We start from the raw sequence: 23,055 nt of genomic DNA, 5'->3' as shown, positions 1-23,055 counted from the left end.
AGAGAGGAGTCAGGTGTCACCTTAGAGGCGGCCAGCTCCTGGGTCAGTTCCTGGATCTTCTGTTGATGTTGTAAGAGCAGTTCCTGCACAGCGGCCAAAGTGGTCTGTAGCTGGGTCACTAAAACAATGAACAAGGGATGATTCAGAAGTCCATGTCATATCCATTATACAGAACATAAAACATGAAGCATATTTTCATTTACCTGCTGTGAAAAAGAACAATTTAGGAGATTTACTTACATAGTATGGTGCCACCTGGTGTTCAAAATGTATAGCAATGTGCACGTCCATGCACTGAACCTGAGTGTTGCCAGTCGCACATGCTCAGTCACTCTCCCACAGTCTCTCCATAGTGATCCTCTGTTCACTGCAGGGCATCTAATTGAAATTGTTTTTTGCCCAGTGTTCACTGCAGAGCAGCTAAAGCCATTTTTATCATATTTCTGCCAAAATAGGGGGTAGCATGGTGGCGCAGCAGTTAGCAGCGCTGTGTTATGGCACTAGGGTCCTGGGTTCAAAATCAAAAAGAGGCAAGATCCTCATGGAGTCTAGCTTTCTTCCACTCGGAAACTAAGAATTTTGGGAGATTAAAGGCATTCTGTCAGCTCTTTTTACCCTAGAGAGATGCAGACATGCATGGCTAGATCGTCGCTAGCATGTCCGCAATATACCTGTCCCATATCTCCGAGTGGCTTTATTGAGTGTAAAAAAAATAAATTATATATATATATATATATATATATATATATATATCAGCCTGGTAAGGAGCCCGAGGTGCTGTACTAACCGTTCTGGAGCCCAGCCACGGCCGCTGTGAAGGAGCCCAGCACCGCCTGTATCCACGAATCTCCTCCTTGCTCACGAAGTCAGATTGCCGCGAGCTCGCGCATGCGCAGTTCCTTCTCTGAGGCGGATGCCAGCACAGCGAAGGAACACTATGCCGGCACTGCGCATCGCGGGATTACAGTGATCTGACTTTGTGAGCAAGGAGAAGATTCATGGATACAGGCGGTGCTGGACTCCTTCACAGGGGGCATGGCTGGGCTCCAGAACGGTTAGTACAGCCCCTTGGGCATCTTACCAGGCTGATTTACATATATATATAAAATCATTTTTTACACTCAATAAAGCCACTCAGAGATATGGGACAGGTATATTGCGGACATGCTAGCGGCGATCTAGCTGTGCATGTCCGCATCTCTATAGGGTAAAAAGAGGTGACAGAATCCCTTTAAGCCTTGTTCACATGTCCATTTTTCACCGTAATCTGCTGTCCACAATTCCAGAGTGCACACGTATCCTTAAAAATTGAATGGGTCTGTTCACACATCAGTATTTTGTACTGACCATGAGAGAGTGACATGCACTACTATGGTCTGTGATGCGGACCAAACACTCCCATTATAGTCTAGGGGTCCGTGAAAAAACACAGATGATGTCCGTGTCTGGTCCGTTTTTCACTGACCACTGATAGCAGAAGCTCTGGAAATTCATTTTCAGCTGAGCAGTGTCCATGGAATATAGAGGATACACAGAGGGCAAAAAACTAGCACACGGACAACTTCACAGATGAAACACAGACCGATTTTTTGGACAAGAAGACGTGAACGAGACCTTAGATCGTGGTTAAAGGACTGATTAGATCTTTGTACAGCGCTGCAGAATAAGTTGGTGCAACGACCAGTAAATAATATGCACGTATGTGGCTGTATCTGCCCTTCTAATCCCGATGTGACAATTTTCCTTGTCGCTTTAACCGCCATTCACGCGATTGGAATGTTATTACAGGATCCATCTATAACCGCGCTTACGGCGTGATGGATTTCAGAAGAAAGGGGGAAATAAACTCCTGTCAGGGCGCACACCCTGTGTCTTTACAAGCTGCTCGCTAATGTGATGAATGACACTCGGAAATCAACCAGTTGAGCAAAGGCCTAATCATGTGCTCAGCGCTCGGTCTACACTGAGCCCCAGCCGTGTGCGCCTCCTCTGCCCGGGATTTATGCTCTTCCCCATCTAATCTCTCCCCTCCCATCTCATCTGTGGGATTTGCAATGTATCACTGTGGCGGAGGGCTGACTGGATTGGAAAGTATAGCTGTGTGTGTCCCTTATCACAGACAGCCATTTATCACAGGCTCTATCTCTCTGTATCTCCGGCACTGTCTGCTTTATCCATCTATCCTGAGCTGTCATCTCTCTGACAGCGGCCGCTGGGGGGGGAGGACAGGGCCAGGATCAGTGTGAATCGCTCTATGTAGAAATCACAGTTTACTCTCATAGATTTACAAAGGAAGGATCCCGGGGGGAAAACCCTCCCACACAGTCCACACCATCCCCATTCACTGAAATGACACCTTAAGCCCTGTCAGGGCTGGGATGGGAGCCGACGCTCTAGGGTTTGGCCACCTGAATGAGACGATGCCAAAAACCTGAAAAGGTGGATTTTTTTTTTCAACAAAAATAGCTAATTTAAGAAAAAAGTTGGGTGGAACTACGTGACTGTTCGGAACAAAATGTACACATTTTTCTTGGAGCTCCATTGTGTCGCACGCCGCTCAGAAAAGCGGGTCCTTAAGGGGTTAAAAGACTGGCTCACCTGTTAATTAGGATGGGATAGGTGCTCTAGGTCTAGTCTGACTCACCCGGTCAGTAAAAGGTTAATAAAGATAGCCTGCCAGTCTATGCCTCTATATAACTTCTCCCCTTATGTCCTAGGGGCCCAGATTATGGCCACCCACTGGTTCAGCTCAGTCTGTGATACAAGTGTAGTAGTGCAGATGCAGCAGAGCTGGCGTGACCAGAGATCTCTTAGATGTGGCAGTGCCAACCATGCCAGATGTAGTAGTGCAGAGTTTGTGAGATGCAGCAGAGCTGGCGTGACTAGAGAGGTTAGTGATTTCTTGGATTTGGTAGCGCCAGGCTTGCCAGATTGAGCAGAGCTAAGTTTGTGAGATGCAGATGAGCAGTTTGGGCCAGGGATATTAGTGATTTGTTGGATGTAGCAGTGCTGAGTTCGCCAGATGTAGACAAGCTAAGCTTATCAGAGTAAATTCCTTGAGTTGTAAATTGTTACAAATTGGACTTGTAGTTTTTTAGCTACATTTGTTCCTGGAAAATCTAGGTCTCAAACAATACAGCCCCCATTACAACCACTATAGGGCTGCCACACAGCTTTCCCAATACAGATCCCGCACCTCTGCATATAGGCCGCATACATCAGTCTGCACATGGTACCCGACACATGTGCACAACACGCAGGCCCTGCGGCTGTCATGCTGGGGAGACTCAACCTCCCTCTCCACTAAAGGGCTGTCACTCCAGCCCCTTATTAATATTCTGAGGTTGGGATCCTTTCCGTAAAAACATAATTAATTGAGGCCGCAGCGACAGTAAACAAGCAATTTCAAATTAAACCGAAATGACGGCGTCTTCATTTGCAAATGTGAACAGATTTTGTGAGCAGATAAATGAAGTTATGACTACGGGGTGGAGGCGGGGGGGAGCGGGATGGGATGGAGTCGTTAATCGTTACCTGTCTGTATGACGCTGCCACTCATCTCCGACACGCTGGACTCGATGCGCTGCAGCTGCTTGCGGCTCTCCTTGCTGCTGGTGATTAGCGGAAGCAGGTACCTCTGCCAGGTGAGGAGAGAAACATCAGCTTACACCACCGAGGCCATTGTAGATAGGTGAAAGTTAAAGGGACACTGCACACAAGACTAACACAGAGTGCAGGGCTTGAGGGGGCGTGGCCTGACACAGGGATCATCTCCTTGGTGTTCTCTGGATCCCTGTGTCACGCCCCACGGGCCCCGCACTAGGCACTATACAATATACGTAACAGTTTGGCGTGAAAAGATTATTTAAATTATTGTCTCTCTTCTCGGAAAACAGAGAAGTTTTTGGGAACGTATCGGTCGCTGCAATGTGGAAACCAGCGTTTCCTGGAGGAAATCAACCTTAAACATGGCATCTACATTTGAAGGTGGCCGCCATTCTGTGGAAAAGATCAACTAAATCAATTACCAGAAAAACAGCTTTCCCCATTACGAGACTAAAATACAGATGCTCTCTCCTCAGGATAGGTCATCAATATCGATCAGTCGGGGTCCGACTCCCGGCACCCCCGCCGATCAGCTGTATGAAGAGGCCTCGGCACTCTGGTAAGCACCGCGGCCTCATCTTAGGCCAGTGTTGTCACATTCATCGGTCACGCGGCCTAGGCGCAGCTCAGAGTCAGTCAAGTGGACGGACCTGAGCTGCAATACCAAGCACAACCACTATACAATGAACGGCGCTGTGCTCAGTATGCTATGCGGAGGCCGCAGGGCTCACTGGAGCGCTGCAGCTACTTTCAAACAGCCAGGAGTCCGGTCCCCACCGATCAGACACTGATTACCTATCCTGAGCACCGCTCATCAATATAATCTCCTCGAAAACCAAAGAGACAGCCAAGGAGCACCGAGGGGCTAGACCACACCACTCAGGGCACTGAAGCCCTCATTTGAACAAAAAACTTTATTTATTTTTTTTCGGGAATGCCATAACCAGACAGCCCTCGTAGGAGTGCGGACCTTCTCTACAAACAGCTGATCGGCGGGCGGATCAGTCTGGCGGCGTTCAGCCTCCGCTCCGCTCGCCTCCTGCTTGCAGCATTCAGCTGTCCGCCTGGCCTTGCGGAGGCGAGCGGATCCGTTCAGACTTACAATATAAGTCAATGGGAACGGATCCGCTTGAAGATGACACCTAATGGCTCAATCTTCAAGCGGATCCGTCCCCCATTGACTTTACATTGAAAGTCTGAACGGATCCGCTCAGGCATCTTGCGCAATTAGAAATATTTCTAAGTTATTAATGCAGACGGATCCGTACTGAACGGAGCCTCCGTCTGCATTAATATGATCGGATCCGTTCAGAACGGATCCGATCAAGCGCAAGTGTGAAAGTAGCCTAAATGTTATAAAATAATAAAAGATCGAATACATCGTACAAACTGCAGCAGTGACGTGGCTGTACACCGCTGCATCCAGTCACTGGCCTCAGCAGTATAACCCACAGGATCACTGAGGCCACCGATTGGCTGCACGGGTCAGGACTGAAACGGTCATATTATTTTATCACATTCAGGGACACCGGGGAGATTTTCACATAACTCGGACAACACGATTAAGGAATCCTCCTTATTAATCGCCCTTTGTGAGAAAACGTCAGAAGTCTGAGGTTCTGCACAACAGAAAGAATGATTACAGGAAAAACAAGACATTACTCAGGTGATTAATCAGATTATTTTGGGTGTAACGACATTTGGAAAAAAGGCAGCATAAAATAACCAGTGTAAAAGAATGCAAGCTGGAACAGAACCCGAATAACTACAGATGAAACACACAAAAAATAGAACAAGAGAGCGCAACCTGAGGAGCAGCACAATGGCCGCCCGAGCCGGCCTCTCCAGAGCTGGACACAAAAGTGTGATGTGGTGCAGCAGTACTGAGTTTGTCAGTTGGCTGGTTTTGCATAGTACTGCGCTGTGCTCACAGAAACCCACTGCATAACAAATTCAGCCCTGATAAATACGTATTATCCCAATAAAAGGTCTTACTTTATAAAGTTGGTGGAAACCGAAGGCGATGCCAGCCAGAATAACAGCGAGGGCGCCATATTCCCTCCAGCGAGAGGGAGGGGGTTCTGTGGGGAGAATGGACAGATCGGTTAACTTCATGTTTCACATACACTGGTTACATTATAGCAGTATTACTGGTCGTCACTCCGCTGTCCTAGATTTCATACGGTAGTCAAGCAGCCCAACATCATGGGATTAAACATGTTAAAAGTGTATTGCAGTCTGACAAAATGGGACCTCCACGGAATGCGGGACCCCCATAACCACAGCGGGGAGAAATTGTATGGAGTAGGAACCATGCATGCATTCTGTGGCACTACTCAATTTATGAGAGGTACTGAGCACGCTTACTATCCCAACTACGGAGTCCCTAGCAGCTGGGCCGGATTGACAATTAGGGGAGAAATGTGACCGATGGAACACCCCTACTCATATTTACGGTGTTATTCTTTTATAAATATATTCTTAAAGCGCCACTAAGTTTGGGTAAAACTTTTGCTAAGTAATAGAGCAATATCAAAAGTTTAGATCAGTGGGGATCTGAATGCTGAGACCCCTACGATCACTAGAACGAGGAGAGAGAAGGGCGGGCATATAGTGCTTTCTCTACTTGCCGTAGATTATCCACGGAGCCCATTATCTGCAGCAAGGAAAGAGAGTGCACTTTGCGAGGGCTTCTCTTTCCTTATTCTAGTGATCGGCAGGGGTCACAGTACTCAGCCCACCACCGATCAAAACTTTTCATATGTCTCATGACATATCAAAATTTTCCCCAAAACTCATTGACCCTTTAATCTTCCACTGCCAGGACTGGAAGAAAGAGTAGATTTATTTCACTGCTCCCTAATACTTGGTGATACCTGCAGATGTGGAGGGAGGTGTTGGGGGATATAGGGAGCAATCATTAAAAGGCGAAGCTATAGGACCCACAGCTAGCAGAGGGGTTAAGGGGCGGCATTAATATGAGCAGTCGAGGCTAACCCCTCGCTCAAAGTCTATGGTGCATCCTGGAATTGAGCGGTTTTATTGCCCCCTCCTTTTCATTATTAATGAAACGGGACTGGGATGATCTTTCACAAAAGTTCAGCAAGTCTATAAAGCCTCAGAGCTGAAATGCCATCTCACTCGTTTTACATTAAGTGACACAAGTCTGTCTCGTGGCAAAATTAAAGAAGAAAAACGAACATCAGAAGGGGGGCAGGAATGGAGAGGGAGGGGGCAGAAAGACAACTTTTATTTTACAGAGGCAATGAATAGTATTGCTGTGTGCACACTCCAACGCCACTAAATTCAAAGGGGTCTGGTTTCAAATGATGAAGTCTCCCAACTTTTAATACACTTTGGAGTTGAAGTCCTACCCATTTTAAATAATTCTGCTTGCAGTCAGTGAGTGGAAACATTCTTGATTACAGCCAGAGCGGTCTAGTGCAGTGATGGCGAACCTTTTACAGACCGAGTGCCCAAACTGCAACATAAACCCACTTATTTATCGCAAAGTGCCAACACTGCTATTTACCCTGAATACTACAGTCCAATATAGAATATCTTCCATGTACTTTATCGTTTATTTACAATATCCTGCCTACATTCAGTGCGCTGACTGTGCCGTTCATAGTGCACCCTGCGCTGCTAAATGGAAGGAAAAGTCTAAGGCATATTAGTACACCATAGACTTTTTCCAGGGTGTGTGCGCCCACAGAGAGGGCTCTGAGTGCCGCCTCTGGCACCCGTGCCATAGGTTCGCCATCACTGGTCTAGTGTAACAAGCCATGCACCGGTGTCATTACATGAACATGACAGGTTTTTAGCCGCTGGATATAAAAAAAAAAAATATGTTCCTGTTTCCTCAAATTAGGCTACTTTCACACAAGCGGTTTTTTATTTTCCGGCATAAAATTCCGTCACAGGGGCTCTATACCGGAAAATTTTTACCCATAGGAATGTATTAGTGCCGGATACAGCATTCAAAATAACGCAATGCCGGAAAGGTGAAAAAAATAAATGCCGGATCCATTTTGCTGGATGACACCGGAAAGACGGATCCGGCATTTCAATGCAATTTTTTGACTGATCCTGATCAGTCTTACAAATGCTATCAGTTGGCATACGTTTTGCTGGATCCGGCAGGCAGTTCCGGCGACAGGAACTGCTTGCTGGATCTCTCTGCCGCAAGTGTGAAAGTAGCAGATATCTTGATACAAATTGGTTGATGAACAGAAACAAACACTTTTTTAGAAAATCAGAAAAAAGTTATGGGTAGATCCTGCTGCTGGGACCTCAGAGATCAGCTGTATCAATAGGCGTTCATGTAACGGCCGGTTGCCGGCTATTGGTACGCTGCCACCACCAGCCTGTACATCCTGAAATCCTTAGGTCTACAGCAAGCGGCTTAACCCCTTAGTGACCACTAATACGCCTTTTTACTGATGTAAAGGGGCTTTTAGCTTTAATCAATCATTACATGCACCCAAAATGGTGCATTAAAAACTATAACTTGTCCTGCAAAAAATAAGACCTCATACAAGTGCATTGATCAACAAACTAAAAAGTTATAACTCTTGGAATTCAATTTTTAAAAAATGCTCGTGGTCACTAAGGTTTTAAAGGAATTTCCACCCCAGTCATAGACATGGTGGTCTTTTGCTGGCCATACCAGAGATAAATCTGGCCAGAATAGCCGATTTCGGTCGACTATCTTTAGTAAACCTAGCACAAATGATGGTTTCCAGTGGCCGTCGGGAGACTATTGTGTGCTGAAAATGTAATCGGCCACGATGGAAAATTTCAACCACTTCTACATGTTAATTGGCCAAATGCGACCGATTATTTGGACGAAGAAGTCCGTTCTTTTAGTCTGGCATGTTGCTGGTGGGAATGTCGATACGAACAAACCCATGGACAGCGGCCGATCGTTGTCTCCAGTGTATGGCCAGCTTCACAGGACCTACAGCTTGTAAGCATATCCGGTGTAGCGTCTTCATCGTACCTTCCTTGAGCAGCGCTTAGAACCGGACACTTATAAGGATTAGTCCATTAAAAAGCTGAAAGAACATTTTTTCAGGTGACATTCTCTATTCTCCTGTGACCGTCCAGCAGCCGAGGCAATCTATCTTTCTATGTAAGTATAATGCTGATTAATCAGTCTCTCCATTCTCTCCTTAGCATACTGACAGGGACAAACTAGACTCATTCATACACTTGGAATGTACATGCTGGATATGACCATACAAAGAAGGAAGCCCGAAGGTTACATGAGTGCTGAATATCATGGCAGGAGCGGACTGAGAATACAATGCCCAATACCTGTGCCACACACAGAGGAGATGAGGATACCACCCCGCACCCAATTCTCGTTAGCAGTCACTTTGGATTATATATACACATATATATATATATATATATATATATATACACACACACATACACACACACACAATATTAGCTGCATCAGATGAAAATCTAGGGGACAGCCCTAAAACAGTAAAGGATGCAAAACACCAGTTTTTCTTGCTAGGTAATCTGTGTGGCACACCCAAGGGTGTTGGTACATGGAAAAATGTCAAAAACTATTTATTTAACCTGTCTTAGTAGCAGTTTTCTTTAGTATTAAATGTGACACATTCAGTCTTGCTGAATACGAGAGGAATTCAGATGAAAAGGACCGGAGACCTGTAACACCAGTCACATATATAAGACTCGATAAGAGTCATAGGAATTTAGGAGAAATGAAGAGGTGTCATGTAAAGTTGTGACTGCAGAAGGGGAGGAGGACACACTGTATCCCTGCACACAGCAAGCAGTAAAACAATGGCTATTCTCCATAATCAAAACTTATCCCGTATCCCCAAGACAGGCGATAAGTCAGAGATCGGTGAGGGTCCCCCCGTGTGAAAGCCGCAGAGGATGAACATGGGCCCCGCACTCCATTCATACGGAATGGGACCGCCAGGGAGATGTCCGAGCACCGGACTCAGACTGTGGTGATGGGAGATATGCTTTATTATGGGGGAAAATACCCTTTAAAGGTTGATTGTTAGCAACATGGAACAGTTTAAAATGGAATAAAAGTTGAGTAACTTTGTAGATAGGTTTCATGTCTATTTCAGTACAGATTCCTTGTTAGGCTACTTTCACACTCGCGTTTGGTGTGGATCCGTCTTGTATCTGCACAAACGGATCCGCACCGATAATGCGAACGCTTGTATCTGTTCATAACGGATCCGTCTGCATTATTCATTCAAAAGTCAAAGTCTAAGTCAAAACGGATCCGTCTTGACTTACATTGAAAGTCAATGGGGGACGGATCTGGCTCCCTCAGTCCCCACAGATAAACTTCCTGTTAAAAACGGGGGGTCAGGTGGTTGCTGCAGCCAATGACTGGTCGCAGAGGTGATGTGTCCCCTACGCCTCACATCACTCGGTCATGTGATGCATGGAGACAGGTTATCTGCTGTGGACAGTTTTTGGCTGCAGCGGCCAAGTGAACACCGTCAAACAGGACATTTACCAGCGGGGGCTGCAGCATGGCAGCAGTGGTGGGGGATTGAAAAGGCAGGAATTCAGTGGAGAGGAGCAGGTAAGTATGCTTCCCTCCGCAGGTTCGGCAATGTCTCTCTAGGACAGTTTGTTGCATACAAGCCTTTTAATTGCTCCTAAATTTAAATAAAATTAAAAAAAATATTTGCAAAAGCAAAGGGCTACGTTTATTAAGACTGGCATTTTAGATGCGGGTCTTAATAACCCCTACACCTGGCGGTGGATCTGCCGGAATTATGCCACGCCCCCTTTTTAGACCTGGGGTGAGCGGGGAGAAGTCACAGACTGTGGCACAAAGGCCCTTAGAGCTGCATTCGGCACCAGAAATATGCCAAATTTAGGTGTATTCCCGTTTGATAAATGACCCCAAAGTTTTGTTTTGAAGGACTATACCCACTTCAGGGACCTGCACCTATACTTAAAGCACGCAAAGTGGCAGAGGGAGCACCCGCCCTTCATTCATTTCTACGGGAGCGCCGAAGATAGCCAAGTGGCGCATTCGCATTGAAAATAATGAGAACACCACTGCGCAAGCGCGGCCACCGCTCTATGCACTTCTATGGGGCTGACGGAAATAGTCGGCTATTTTCAGCACTCCTATAGGAATGAAGGGAGGGCAGCTGTGCATGCGCGGTGCGCCCTCGAGCGCTTTGCGGGCTCCGTTCTAAGTATAGATGCAGGTTCCAGAGGTGGGATTCACACCTATCAGACATTGAGGCAACATTCTAGCCATATGCACCCAATGTCTAAGATGGGAATAACCCTTTAATTACAAATCTATCATTTTATGTCTACAACTTCTATGCAGAGCTATGTATATCCATGGTTACAGACTACAAACAAACCCCTCTGTAGTCTGGTCCCGCAGTCAGGCGTTACTCTCTCCCACTCCTTGTACAATTACAAAACGTGGCCTGAAGTAAGGTGGCCCACTCATTAACAACATGGAGATTACACCTGGTGCACAGACCTCCTAAACATGCGCCACGGTTGCTGCCTTTTAATAATTCTACGGCATCGTACACCAGGAGACATGTCATTAAGTCCGTATTGGAGCTGTATACACAAAACGGCGGTCAATTTTTTTATGTAAACTATTAGTAAAGTTGCTCTTTTTTTTTTTTTTTTTTTTTTTTTACAAAATGGACCAATAAAGCCTTGGCTGTACAGCTGAGCATGCATTTTAATCTATTATTTGCATAGGACTGCAGAAATTGCAAGCTTTGTGTAAGGGAAATGGATAGGGGGGAAAAATACCTTGTGAGGTTTTTTTTCTCTCACTGCTTGGCAATTAAGCGAATCTGTGAGGAAATTAATGTGATTTTTTCTCCTCACAGTTTAAGCTTCTCCCGGCTCGGAGTGACAGCTAAGACTTTCCTCCTTAGATCCACATCAGTCTGACTGATGCACCCGGCAACTAATCGCATGTCAAACACAAGATATTTTATGTAATAAATTACAGGCAAAAAGTAATTTCAGTGTCATTTATCAGCATTATTATCAGTCCTGTTTCTCGGGATTAATCAACATTTTTTAACTCCATTTGTGTCGTACTGGGGAGAAATCCTGCGCCCTCGGTACAGCGGCACTGCACCCAGCAACCTAAAGGTTAACTGTAGCTTTTAATGTGGACGGCAGAACGCTGAAACGTCAGGGGGAAAAGAAAAAAAAATAAAGAGGCAGAAACAATTTATATCAGATTTCCGTTTTAAATGCAGAAAAACTGTATAAAATAGGAAAAATATTTAAAATAAAAACTGAAACGAATTTTGCAATATTTCTGATAGACGCCTGAGGATTGGGCGAGGTCGTTGCCAAGGAGACCGTGAAGCAGAATATTAATAACGCCGCCCTCCCTCACTCACAATCTATGGGGTAATTACATTTACATTTTAATTTAGTAAAAACACATCTATTATGATTTCCACCCCCCTCACAAACAACAGTCCTGATTTACAATTAATTAATAGGGTCAGGATATGATATTTGACAGGGCTTTATTGAACGGCGCACATCGCATCAGACAAAAGTGCTGGAAAAGGTCAGGATTTAAAGCTACACTCGTTCTATGACCAGGGACTTTGGAGTTTGCTCATAAACCTGCCCTTCCCCAGAAAGTCCTCAATGTAATCGTTCAGGAACCTTGGCGGCATTTATAGCAATCCTCCCTATAAACCGACTGCAGTCACTCTATATATTATGGGGGCCATTTACTATATCTCTATACCAGTTTTCTGCGTAAAAAAAGTCACAAATTTTGTTGCGTCACAATTGGTGACTTTCTAGCCTTTTCTGACACTCTCGCCCCTCTTCCAAAAAGTGGGTGGGAGCTCCGTGCCCCCAATCATTTAACAACGTGTGCGCCAGAAAACCGGAGCACTACACACCAGTGGGCACCACTTAATAAACTGGTTGGATCTTTTTCCAGCTCCAGCAAAGTTTTTACTAAAAATGGTAGGTGGAGCGCCAGTCTTCAGTAAGTCACCCCGTATATCAGGGATCAGCATTCCAGCAGTTTTGAAACTACAACTCCCAGCCGAGCATGATGGATGCTGGGAGTTGTAGTTTCACAACAGCTGGAGCGCCGAAGGTGGCAAATGCCTGCCATATAAGTTAATCTGGTCTTCACCCCATTCCCATCCAACGTGAAAGTAACAGTTTGCGGTTTTCCTGTTACCAGCACACCACTCTGATGAAGTTATAGACTGAGGGTGGGTTCACAAGTGACGTAAATCCTCAGCAACAGAATTTCATGAGGAAAATCTGCAACGTTCACAGATTTTAGAAATCTCATCCACAATCGGTGGAGAAAGCCAGCAATGTAAACGTACTTGCGTGGATAGCTCACGAGACCGCCATAATCTTGCTTCTTATGGCCGCCAGGATTGCGACATTATACGCTGCTCGTTTCGAGGAGTTACGACCACCCTGCCATCCAGCAGTAGTGGTTGTGCTTGCACACTATAGGAAAAAGTGCCGCCTCTCCGGTGGCCATCTTGTATCTGTGCTGCAGCGGTAGCCATAACCAGTGTAAAATGCAATGGAAAAATGAATCAAGCCGGCAAAGGAGGCAATATGGACAATCACAATACATTAGCAAGTGCCTTGCATTAATTTTCGCTACATGACAAATGCTATTTGCTGGAGTGAGAGAACCCCTTTAACAGCTATTTTTATGAAGTGGTCAACTCTTTACATACTTCAGGTTAAATGTTGTTAAAAGTGGAGGAAAACTTTGAGAGTAACAGTGAAGGCAGAAGGGAAGCGACTGGTTAGAAATGCAATAACTGCAATCCTCTAAATAAAGGTAGAGACTAAAGACTGTATTACGCAGGCCAACTGAGTAAGCGATTATCTGGAGGGAAACGTTCCCTCCCGGCAATCGCTTGCTCACTAGCGGAGGAGACGGCTGCTATTACATGTAGCGATCTTCTGCGCAGCATGGGGAGAAGCAATCCCTATGCCGTCGCTCGTCCCCATACAGTCTAGTGGTTTGCCGCCGGCAGATCACTATTAGACTGCACAATCTGCCGCCGGCAAGCGCTGATTTTTAGGCATGCTTACAAATAGAATTGCCTGATGAGACCTCACTGGTGAGACCTCACTTGGAGTATTGTGCGCAGTACTGGAGGCCATATCTCCAGAAGGATATAGATACTCTAGAGAGAGTTCAGAGAAGAGCTACTAAACTGGTCCATGGATTGCAGGATAAAGCTTACCAGGAAAGGTTAAAAGACCTTAACATGTATAGCTTGGGAGAAAGACGAGACAGAGGGGATATGATAGAAACTTTTAAATACATAAAGGGAATCAACTCGGTAAAGGAGGAGAGCATATTTAAAAGAAGAAAAACTACCACAAGAGGACACAGTTTTAAATTAGAGGGGCAAAGGTTTAAAAGTAATATAAGGAAGTATTACTTTACTGAGAGGGTAGTGGATGCATGGAATAGCCTTCCTGCAGAAGTGGTAGCTGCAAATACAGTGAAGGAGTTTAAGCATGCATGGGATAGGCATAAGGCCATCCTTCATATAAGATAGGGCCGGGGCTATTCATAGGATTCAGATATATTGGGCAGACTAGATGGGCCAAATGGTTCTTATCTGCCGACACATTCTATGTTTCTATGTTTCTGATGAACAAGGGTTTGCTTGTTCTTCGGGTAATAGGCGGCACTTGTATTACACTGCAAGATGATCGCTATCAAACGTTCATGCAAAGAACCGCTAGCGATTATGGGCCAAAAATTGGCCAGTGTAATAGAGGCATAAGGGTACACAGACTGGAGACCTAGCCAGCTAAAGCAAAGAATCAATTTGCCTCTCTAAGGACGTGTTCACATCATGTTTGGCTATCTATTTGATTTTTGCATTCTTTTATAAACAGATCTGCTACCACATCTATATGTTTTCAAGGGCACTTTCGTCACGGTTAAACAAGACCTACAAGCAGAGACGGTCTCATTTTTGTCCCATGGAATTACAGCATCCCAACAGATCCATTGTACATTGCTCGTACAGGACAGGCATCCAGTTCCACCATCGGGATGAAAACAGTATGAATGCGTGGTGTGAACCTAGCTTTTAGGTGATTAGCAGTAAGATAATACATAGATAACAATAGGACAGAGGATTCCAGGAAAAACATGGGTGCTTTTTGCAAAAACAGAACCACAACTGTCCACGGGTTGTGTGTGGTATTGCATCTGCGCATCATTCCCTTCAATGGCGCTGAGCTACAATACCTGACTCAACCTGTGCTTCTATATAACAAGTAACTAAACTAAAGGAATATGTGCATAAGCATCAGCAAAGCTTACTTCCAGCGTACCATTCACATACACGTCTGAATAGCATCACTTAATTTCAAATATGACGGCGCCACCCAGTGGCCACTTTACCAAGTCAAAAAACCTAACTTCTGCAAAATGTAAGACTGAATTCTGAGAACAATAACCTAAAAGGGGCCATAAAACGGTTTCATTATCATAATGACTTTATTTTATGCAGCGGAGGCAAATTTTATTTCTTTGGATGATGTTAGATGTTTAGGAATGAAATGCGCGTTTTTTTTTTTTTTTTTTTATATGAATGCAAAGAGGCTGCTTATAAGTGTTCATGTGGAGATTGGCTAGACACTCACGGTAGGGTTGGACAGTCAGCTGATGAGGTGGACCTGGGTGCGGTAAGCCAGGGGTGCCCAAAGGGGGTGGGTCATCGTGGGCAGTGCCAGACTGCTGGAGCGCCAACTCAATCTCTTCATCGCTTAATCCTAAAAAAAGGAAGAAAAGGAAAATTCAGATAAGCAGAGATACAGGATCCTGTGTGTATGTGCGCAGGGGAACTATCCCATTATAATGTCACTGTCATGTTAATATATATACCAGGAGGGTAATAAATCGCACTGAATCTTAAAGACTCAGATATTGTTTGAGGTTTGATTTTCTCATTCAATTTGCGTAATTTCTCAACAGTTTTATTACCGCGGCTCGGAGCTCAATATACCACAACCACTCCCCTCCATGCAACCCATCAGTAGCAACTCCAGCTCATCTTCATCAGTGGTGCAAGCACCTTTAACCCTATCCACCCCCCCCCCCATACCAAAATAAAACACAGCAGGCAGGAAGCTGGCAAGGATTTTCAATGGTTAAAAAGGTTGGCACCCCTCATTCAGCTCACGTAAGATGCAATGAATCCAGACAAAACAGAAGAAAACTAACCAAAGCTAATTATGTAAAGAGGGAGCTCGTTAACGCGCATCATTACTGGAGGAAAGGAGAGGAAGTCGACGTTTTATGACAAAAGAAGAAATAAAAAGAAAATCAAATGCACATTGAGTGATTATAGGAAAAAAAGAGCAAAATCCAAAGAATACCAAACAGTCCCAGAAGCAAAATGTCGCCCGTTTAAACTCCCCTCCTTAAGACATGAAGTTTCTTTGTCATTATGGACTTGACATAACTTTAACATGCTTTCACAAAGGGGGCGACGTCATTTTCTCATCGTCATACAGACGGTGCCACTTTTATTACTTCAGTGTAAAAACAAAACAAAAAAGGCAACTTTACAAGCAGTCTTGATTAAAAATCTTCTTCAACCTATGTGTCTCCATAGTAACAGACTACAAACAAACACTGTGTAGTCTGACCCTCCAGTCATAAGCTCTTTCCATCTGTTTCCCACGTCCACCTGCCTTAAAACCATTATTGTAGCAAAATATAAATAACTGTGCCTTCACACAACCATATTCTTGCGCGGCATCTGATCCATAATTTTTGCGGATTGCACACGGACTTTCAAAAAATAAATTAAAAAAATGGACTGCACACTGTGTGCTGTCCGCATCTGTAGTGTTAAATGGTGAATTTCATTGACTAAGTGTGCATGGAAGAGGTTCCTTCAGGACATAACAGTACAGATGTTGTGAGAGTTATTCATTTTGGCTCACTAAGTCTAGGTCTTCTGGCCTAGGAACAGAAAAATTGTGAAAAAAACAACAATAAAATGGAAATGCTGATCCAGCAGATGCAGGGCATCAACGGCACTTGACAGACTCCACTGACTATAATGGGGTCTGCATAATTCTGTCCCGTATATATCTGCTGGCATCTGCGACAGAGGCCCATAACTGAATCGACAGATGTGAACCTAGACTCACCCTGAGACAACCCTTCTCTTCTTGAACCAAGCAAGGGTGTTTGCCCAATCCAATTCATATGTGGGCACCATTACAGACGGCAGACGGCCTTTCTTTTCTGTATGATATGGGGGCACATATTACAAGTAGAAAATCTACCAGTGCAGCTCCACAATTATATAGAAGATCATTCCTGTAAATTTCCATGGCCACAATATTACCGATCCAGAACATCACTGTGTGCAGCATGTTTTGCCTAATAGAACATGCTGGATAAACTGATTCTATGGTCCATAAATGAATAAACAAAAATAAATGTTGTCGTATCATAGAAATAGTAAAGAATGCTAATATGCCTTTAATTATAGCTAATTTAACCTGTCATTAAAAGATGAACTACATGTATAAATATAATTGCCTTGCATAAATAAGGTTCCATCTAACCGCATGTAGGGGTTGTACTTATATAAATTACCTGGTAAAATTTCACACCAAGTGTGGGTGATGTAATGTCCTATAATACCAGAAAAGGATGATAAGCCTGACACGTTTTCTTAAAGTGTTAATGTTTAAAGAGGAGCTGAGCAAACCGATATAAGGTTTTGTACAATGTTCATTGTAAGATGTATTTAGGAGTCAAGTGGCAGGGATTTTTTTTTTTGTGATATAAAAGATGCCATGCTAATTTTATGTGTATGTGCTATACAGCAGTTTGTGAATATAACTATAATAATGCCTCCTATGTACAAGAATATAACTACTATAATACTGCCTCAAGTGTATTATAATATAACTACTATAATACTAGCCCTATATACAGTAATATAACTACTATAACACTGTCTCAAATGTACAATAATATAACTACTATAATACTAACCCCTATATATAGGAATATAACTACTATAAGACTACCTCATATGTACAAGTCTATAACTACTATAATACTGTCCCCTATGTACAGGAATATAACTACTATAATACTGTCCCCTATGTACAGGAATATAACTACTATAATACTGCCTCTCCAGTGTACAAGAATATAACTACTATAACACTATCCCCCTAGGTACAAATCTATAACTACTAGAGGTGGGACGACGAACCCCTCGAATCTTGCTGGATTCGAAGGATTCGTGGACTCGAATCCCGACCTCATTTACAAAATTCGAATTCGACGAATCCCGGGCAGTCATCTGTATCGCTGTCTCAGGACAGCGATACAGATGCCTTGCCTGTGCTGCAGCAGGAGAGAGAGATGAGTGTCTGCTGGGACTCAAACCCACGACCTTCTGTTTTAGAGGCAAGGCACTTACCCACACAGCTATTAGAGCTGCATAGCTACTGACTGAAAAAATATGAGACTTCTACTGTAGACTATTAACTGTTATAGCCAGTGTACATCTATGCACATGACAGCTGCCCCAACACACCCAGCTCTGCTATATCTCTATATGACAGCTCCCCAGCACACTCAGCTCTGCTATATCTCTACATATGATAGCTGCCCCAGCGCACCCAGCTCTGCTACATCTATACACATGACAACTGCACCAGCACACTCAGCTCTACTATATCTCTATGACAGCTGCCCTAGCACACTCAGCTCTGCTATATCTCTATATATATGACAGCTGCCCCAGCACACTCAGCTATGCTACATCTACACACATGACAGCTGTCCCTGCACAATCAGATCTGCTATATCTATATATCTGTAAGTATTACTATACAGTAGATAGATATATAGAGATATAGCAGAGCCGAGTGTGCTGGGGCAGCTGTCATATATAAAGATATAGTAGAGCTGGGTGTGCTGGGGCAGCTGTTATGTGTATAGATGTAGCAGAGCTGGTTGTGCTGGGGCAGCTATCATATATAGAGATGTAGAAGAGCTGAGTGTGCTGGGGCAGCTGTCATGTGTATGGATGTAGCAGAGCTGGGTGTGCTGGGGCAGCTATCATATATAGAGATATAGCAGAGCCGAGTGTGCTAGGGCAGCTGTCAGAGATATAGCAGTGCTGGGTGTGTTGGGGCAGCTGTCATGTGTATAGATGTAAACTGGCTATAACAGCTATAACAGAGTCTACAGTAGAAGTCTCATTTTTTCAGTCAGTGGCTATGCAGCTGTTATAGCTGTGTGGTTAAGTGCCTTGCCTCTAATGCAGAAGGCCGTCGGTTTGAGTCCCACAGAAACTTTTCTGAAATACAGGCTAAATTAGAATACACAAGCACTGACTTCATATATGGACATACAGCGCAGGACACAGGCCGGAAGAGGCTGCATTGCATCGCTGACAGAGGAAAGTGTTTTTTTTTTTTTTTAAATACCCGACTGTTACTGCCACATGGGGGGAGCGGGAGGCACTTAAAACTGGCACATGGGGGGAAAGGGTTGGTACTCGATACTGGCATATTGGGGGGGGGAGAGATGGCACTATGATACTGCCACATGGGGGTTGGCATTGATACTGGCACATGGGGGGGAGATGGCACTATGATACTGGCACATGGGGGACACTTGATACTGGCACTTTGTGGGGGGGGGGGGGTGGCACTATGATACTGGGACATGGGGGGAAGGAGAGAGGCACTTGATACTGGCACATGGGGGGGTTTGGCACTTGATACTGGCACATGGGGGGCATCTATGGGGACACTTACTGGCACATTATTGGGGGGCATTATGGGGGTCCCTTTTTACTGGCACATTATTGGGGAGCACTATGGGGGCATGTACTGAGGCCACAAAGAAGGGGTATTTTATATGGGGGGGCTCGGTCTGGTACTAGTATTATCAGGGGTATTATCTGTTTCTGCAGTATAGTATTGGGGATCACAGCAGCACAGCATTGGGGGTGGTAGGATGATTTGTCCAAAAGATGCGAGAATGATGGAAAAGTAGTAAACTAAGATTTTTTTTTACTCAAACTGCAGAGACGAAAAATGGCTGAAAACTGGAGGTCTGATCTGAAGGTCAGAAAGGAGAAGATGAGGAAAAAGAACATCTACATCAAAGAGACGTCACTGGATGTAAGAGGTATGTGCGCTGTATTACCCTGTATTTCCAATTATTTTCGAATCCAAATCTGAATACTTTGTTTAAAAAAAGTAAGGACTCTATTTTTTCATATTAAAAGAATATTGAGTTTGGATCACTTTGTTTTTTACACCGATAACACAATTCATATGTACAGGATTTGTAGGATTCAAGAACCTTTTCGGATTTGGATTCTAAAAAAATTGGATTCGTCCCACCTCCAATAACTACTATGAATGCTGTTCCCTATATACAGGAATATAACTTCTATAACACTGCCTCAGGTGTACAAGAATATAACTACTATAATACTACCCCAATATATAGGAATATAACTACTAAAAGACTACCTCATATGTACAAGAATATAACTACTATAATACTACCCCTATATATAGGAATATAACTACTATAAAAGACTACCTCATATGTACAAGAATATAACTACTATAATACTACCCCAATATATAGGAATATAACTACTATAAGACTACCTCATATGTACAAGAATATAACTACTATAATACTACCCCTATATATAGGAATATAACTACTATAAAAGACTACCTCATATGTACAAGAATATAACTACTATAATACTACCCCAATATATAGGAATATAACTACTATAAGACTACCTCATATGTACAAGAATATAACTACTATAATACTTCCCCTATATATAGGAATATAACTACTATAAGACTATCTCATATGTACAAGTCTATAACTACTATAATACTGTCCCCCATGTACAGGAATATAACTACTATAATACTGCTTCAGGTGTACAAGAATATATATAGGAATAGAACTACTATAAGACTACCTCCAGTGTAGAAGAATATAACTACTATAACACTACCCCCTATATATAGAAATATAACTACTATAAAACACTACCCCCTACAGTGCCTTGCAAAAGTATTCACCCCCCTTGACTTTTTTCGTGTTTTGGTGCCTCACAACCTGGAATTAACATGGATTGTTTGAGGATTTGCATAATTTAATATACAGAACATGCCCACAACTTTGACGGTAGCAGAAACAGAAAAAGTCAATGTGCATAACTATTCACCCACGTAAAACGTAAAGTCAATACTTTGTAGAGCCACCTTTTGCGGCAATCACAGCTCCAAGTCGCTTTGGATAAGTCCCTATGAGCTTACCATTCCTCCTTGCAAAACTGCTCCAGCTCCTTCAAGTTGGATGGTTTGCGCTTGTGAACAGCAATCTAAGTCTGACCACAGATTTTCTATTGGATTGAGATCTGGGCTTTGACTGGGCCATTTCAACACATTTACATGTTTCCCCTTAAACCACTTAAGTGTTGCTTCAGCAGAGTGTTTGGGGTCATTGTCCTGCTGGAAGGCAAACCTCCGTCCTAGCCCTAAATCACGCACAGAGTGGTACAGGTTTTGCTCAAGAATATCCCTGTATTTAGCACCATCCATCTGTCCCTCAACTCTGACCAGTTTTCCAGTCCCAGCTGCTGAAAAACATCCCACCGCATGATGCTGCCACCACCATGTTTCACTGTGGGGATGGTGTTCTTTGGGTGATGTGATGTGATGTGTTGGGTTTGCACCAGACAGAGTTTTCTTTGATAAACGAAAAATTCAATTTTAGTCTCATCGGACCAGAGCACCATACTCCATACATTTTGGGAGTCTCCCACATGCCTTTTCACAAACTCACAACGTGCCTTTTTGTTTTTAGCTGAAAGTAATGGCTTTCTTCTGGCCACTCTGCCATAAAGCCCAACTCTATGGAGCGTACGGCTTATTGTCGTCCTATGTACAGATCCTCCAGTCTCTGCTGTGGAACTCTGTTAGCTCCTCCAGGGATACCTTAGGTCTCTGTGCTGCCTCTCTGTTTAATGCCCTCCTTGCCCGATGCGTGAGTTTTGGTGGGCGGCCGTCTCTTGGCAGGTTTTCTGTTGTGCCATGTTCTTTCCATTTGGTTATGATAGATTTGATGGTGCTCCTGGGGATCATCAAAGATTTGGATATTTTTGTATGACCTAACCCTGACTTGTACTTCTCAACAACATTGTCCCTTACTTGTTTGGAGAGTTCCTTGGTCTTCATGGCAGCGTTTGGTTAGTGATGCCTCTTGCTTAGGTGTTACAGCCTCTGGGGCCTTTCACAAAAGGTGTGTATATGTAATGACAGATCATGTGACACTTAGATTGCACACAGGGGGACATCACTTCACTAATTATGTGACTTCTGAAAGTAATTGGTTGCACCAGAGCTTTTTATGGGGGTGAATACATACGCACATGGCAATTTTCTGTTTTCTATTTCTAAACAATTTTTCTCATTTCACTTCACCAACTTAGACTATTGTGTCTGATCCATCACATAAAATTCAGATTAACAAAACATTGAACTTAAGGATGTAATGTAACAAAACATGAAAAAAAAAGTCAAGGGTGAATACTTTAGCAAGGCACTGTATATAAAGGAATATAACTAGTATAATACTATCTGCTATGTACAAGAATGTACAAGAATATAATATAACTGATATAATACTGAATACTGTCTCATACGTAGAATAAAACGGATCAAAAAGATTATGGTAATTTTTATATTTTAAATCAATAACTCTTCAAGGACTACTCCTTCACAACTTAAAATGAGAATGGCTTCTAGAAGATTCCATTACTACAACAAAAGGATAACGGGATATTTCTAATATACACGGAGTGCGCCACAAGACAATATTATGTGAACTGCCGTCTCAGCATTCATTGCAAATATTTAATAACCTGAAATGTAGATATGTAATTCACAGGACATGAAACCTGTATCAACTCTGTACAGACGGATGACAAAAGGTTAACGAGAGCAGATCGTCCGAGGGAGAAGGACGTCGCAGCGTTGGCTGATATTATAAACTCCTTGCCGTTGTTTATCACCAGCCTGACTAATGCAGGTTTTTCTTTCTTTTTTTTTTTTGTTTCGAATAATCTAATGCAAATTAGACACACGCGTCTCCCAGTTGATTGCTATCTGAGCTGAATAATCTGCGAGACACCGAGGGGACACAAGGCAAGGACTCGGCAGGGCGAGATGCCTGGCAGTCACAGAGTAACCATCAACCTTAGGATGGCAGCAGCTTCTTAGACAATGTATTACAGACTGGAAGCCATTTCTCTATCCATAGTGTTTTCTTTTTCACACCATAAGACTCACTTCAGAAATATTATG

The 23,055-nt window shown here is 43.6% G+C and overlaps 1 protein-coding gene across 1 annotated transcript in view; it reads right to left on the bottom strand.

The window, feature by feature from the left end:
• PEX14 (peroxisomal biogenesis factor 14) overlaps positions 1–23,055 on the bottom strand; it is a 132,854-nt gene that overhangs the window by 11,809 nt on the left and 97,990 nt on the right. The window contains exons 4-7 of the mRNA XM_044282068.1: positions 15,301–15,429; positions 5,602–5,687; positions 3,535–3,637; positions 21–118 (exon numbers count right to left, since the gene is read on the bottom strand). Of these exons, the coding sequence (XP_044138003.1) occupies positions 21–118; positions 3,535–3,637; positions 5,602–5,687; positions 15,301–15,429 (416 nt within the window). The remainder of the gene's footprint in view (positions 1–20; positions 119–3,534; positions 3,638–5,601; positions 5,688–15,300; positions 15,430–23,055) is intronic.

This window comes from Bufo gargarizans, chromosome 2 (genome assembly GCF_014858855.1).
Source record: "Bufo gargarizans isolate SCDJY-AF-19 chromosome 2, ASM1485885v1, whole genome shotgun sequence".
Lineage (NCBI taxonomy): Eukaryota > Metazoa > Chordata > Amphibia > Anura > Bufonidae > Bufo > Bufo gargarizans.
This window is presented reverse-complemented; position numbering and strand designations above follow the sequence as displayed.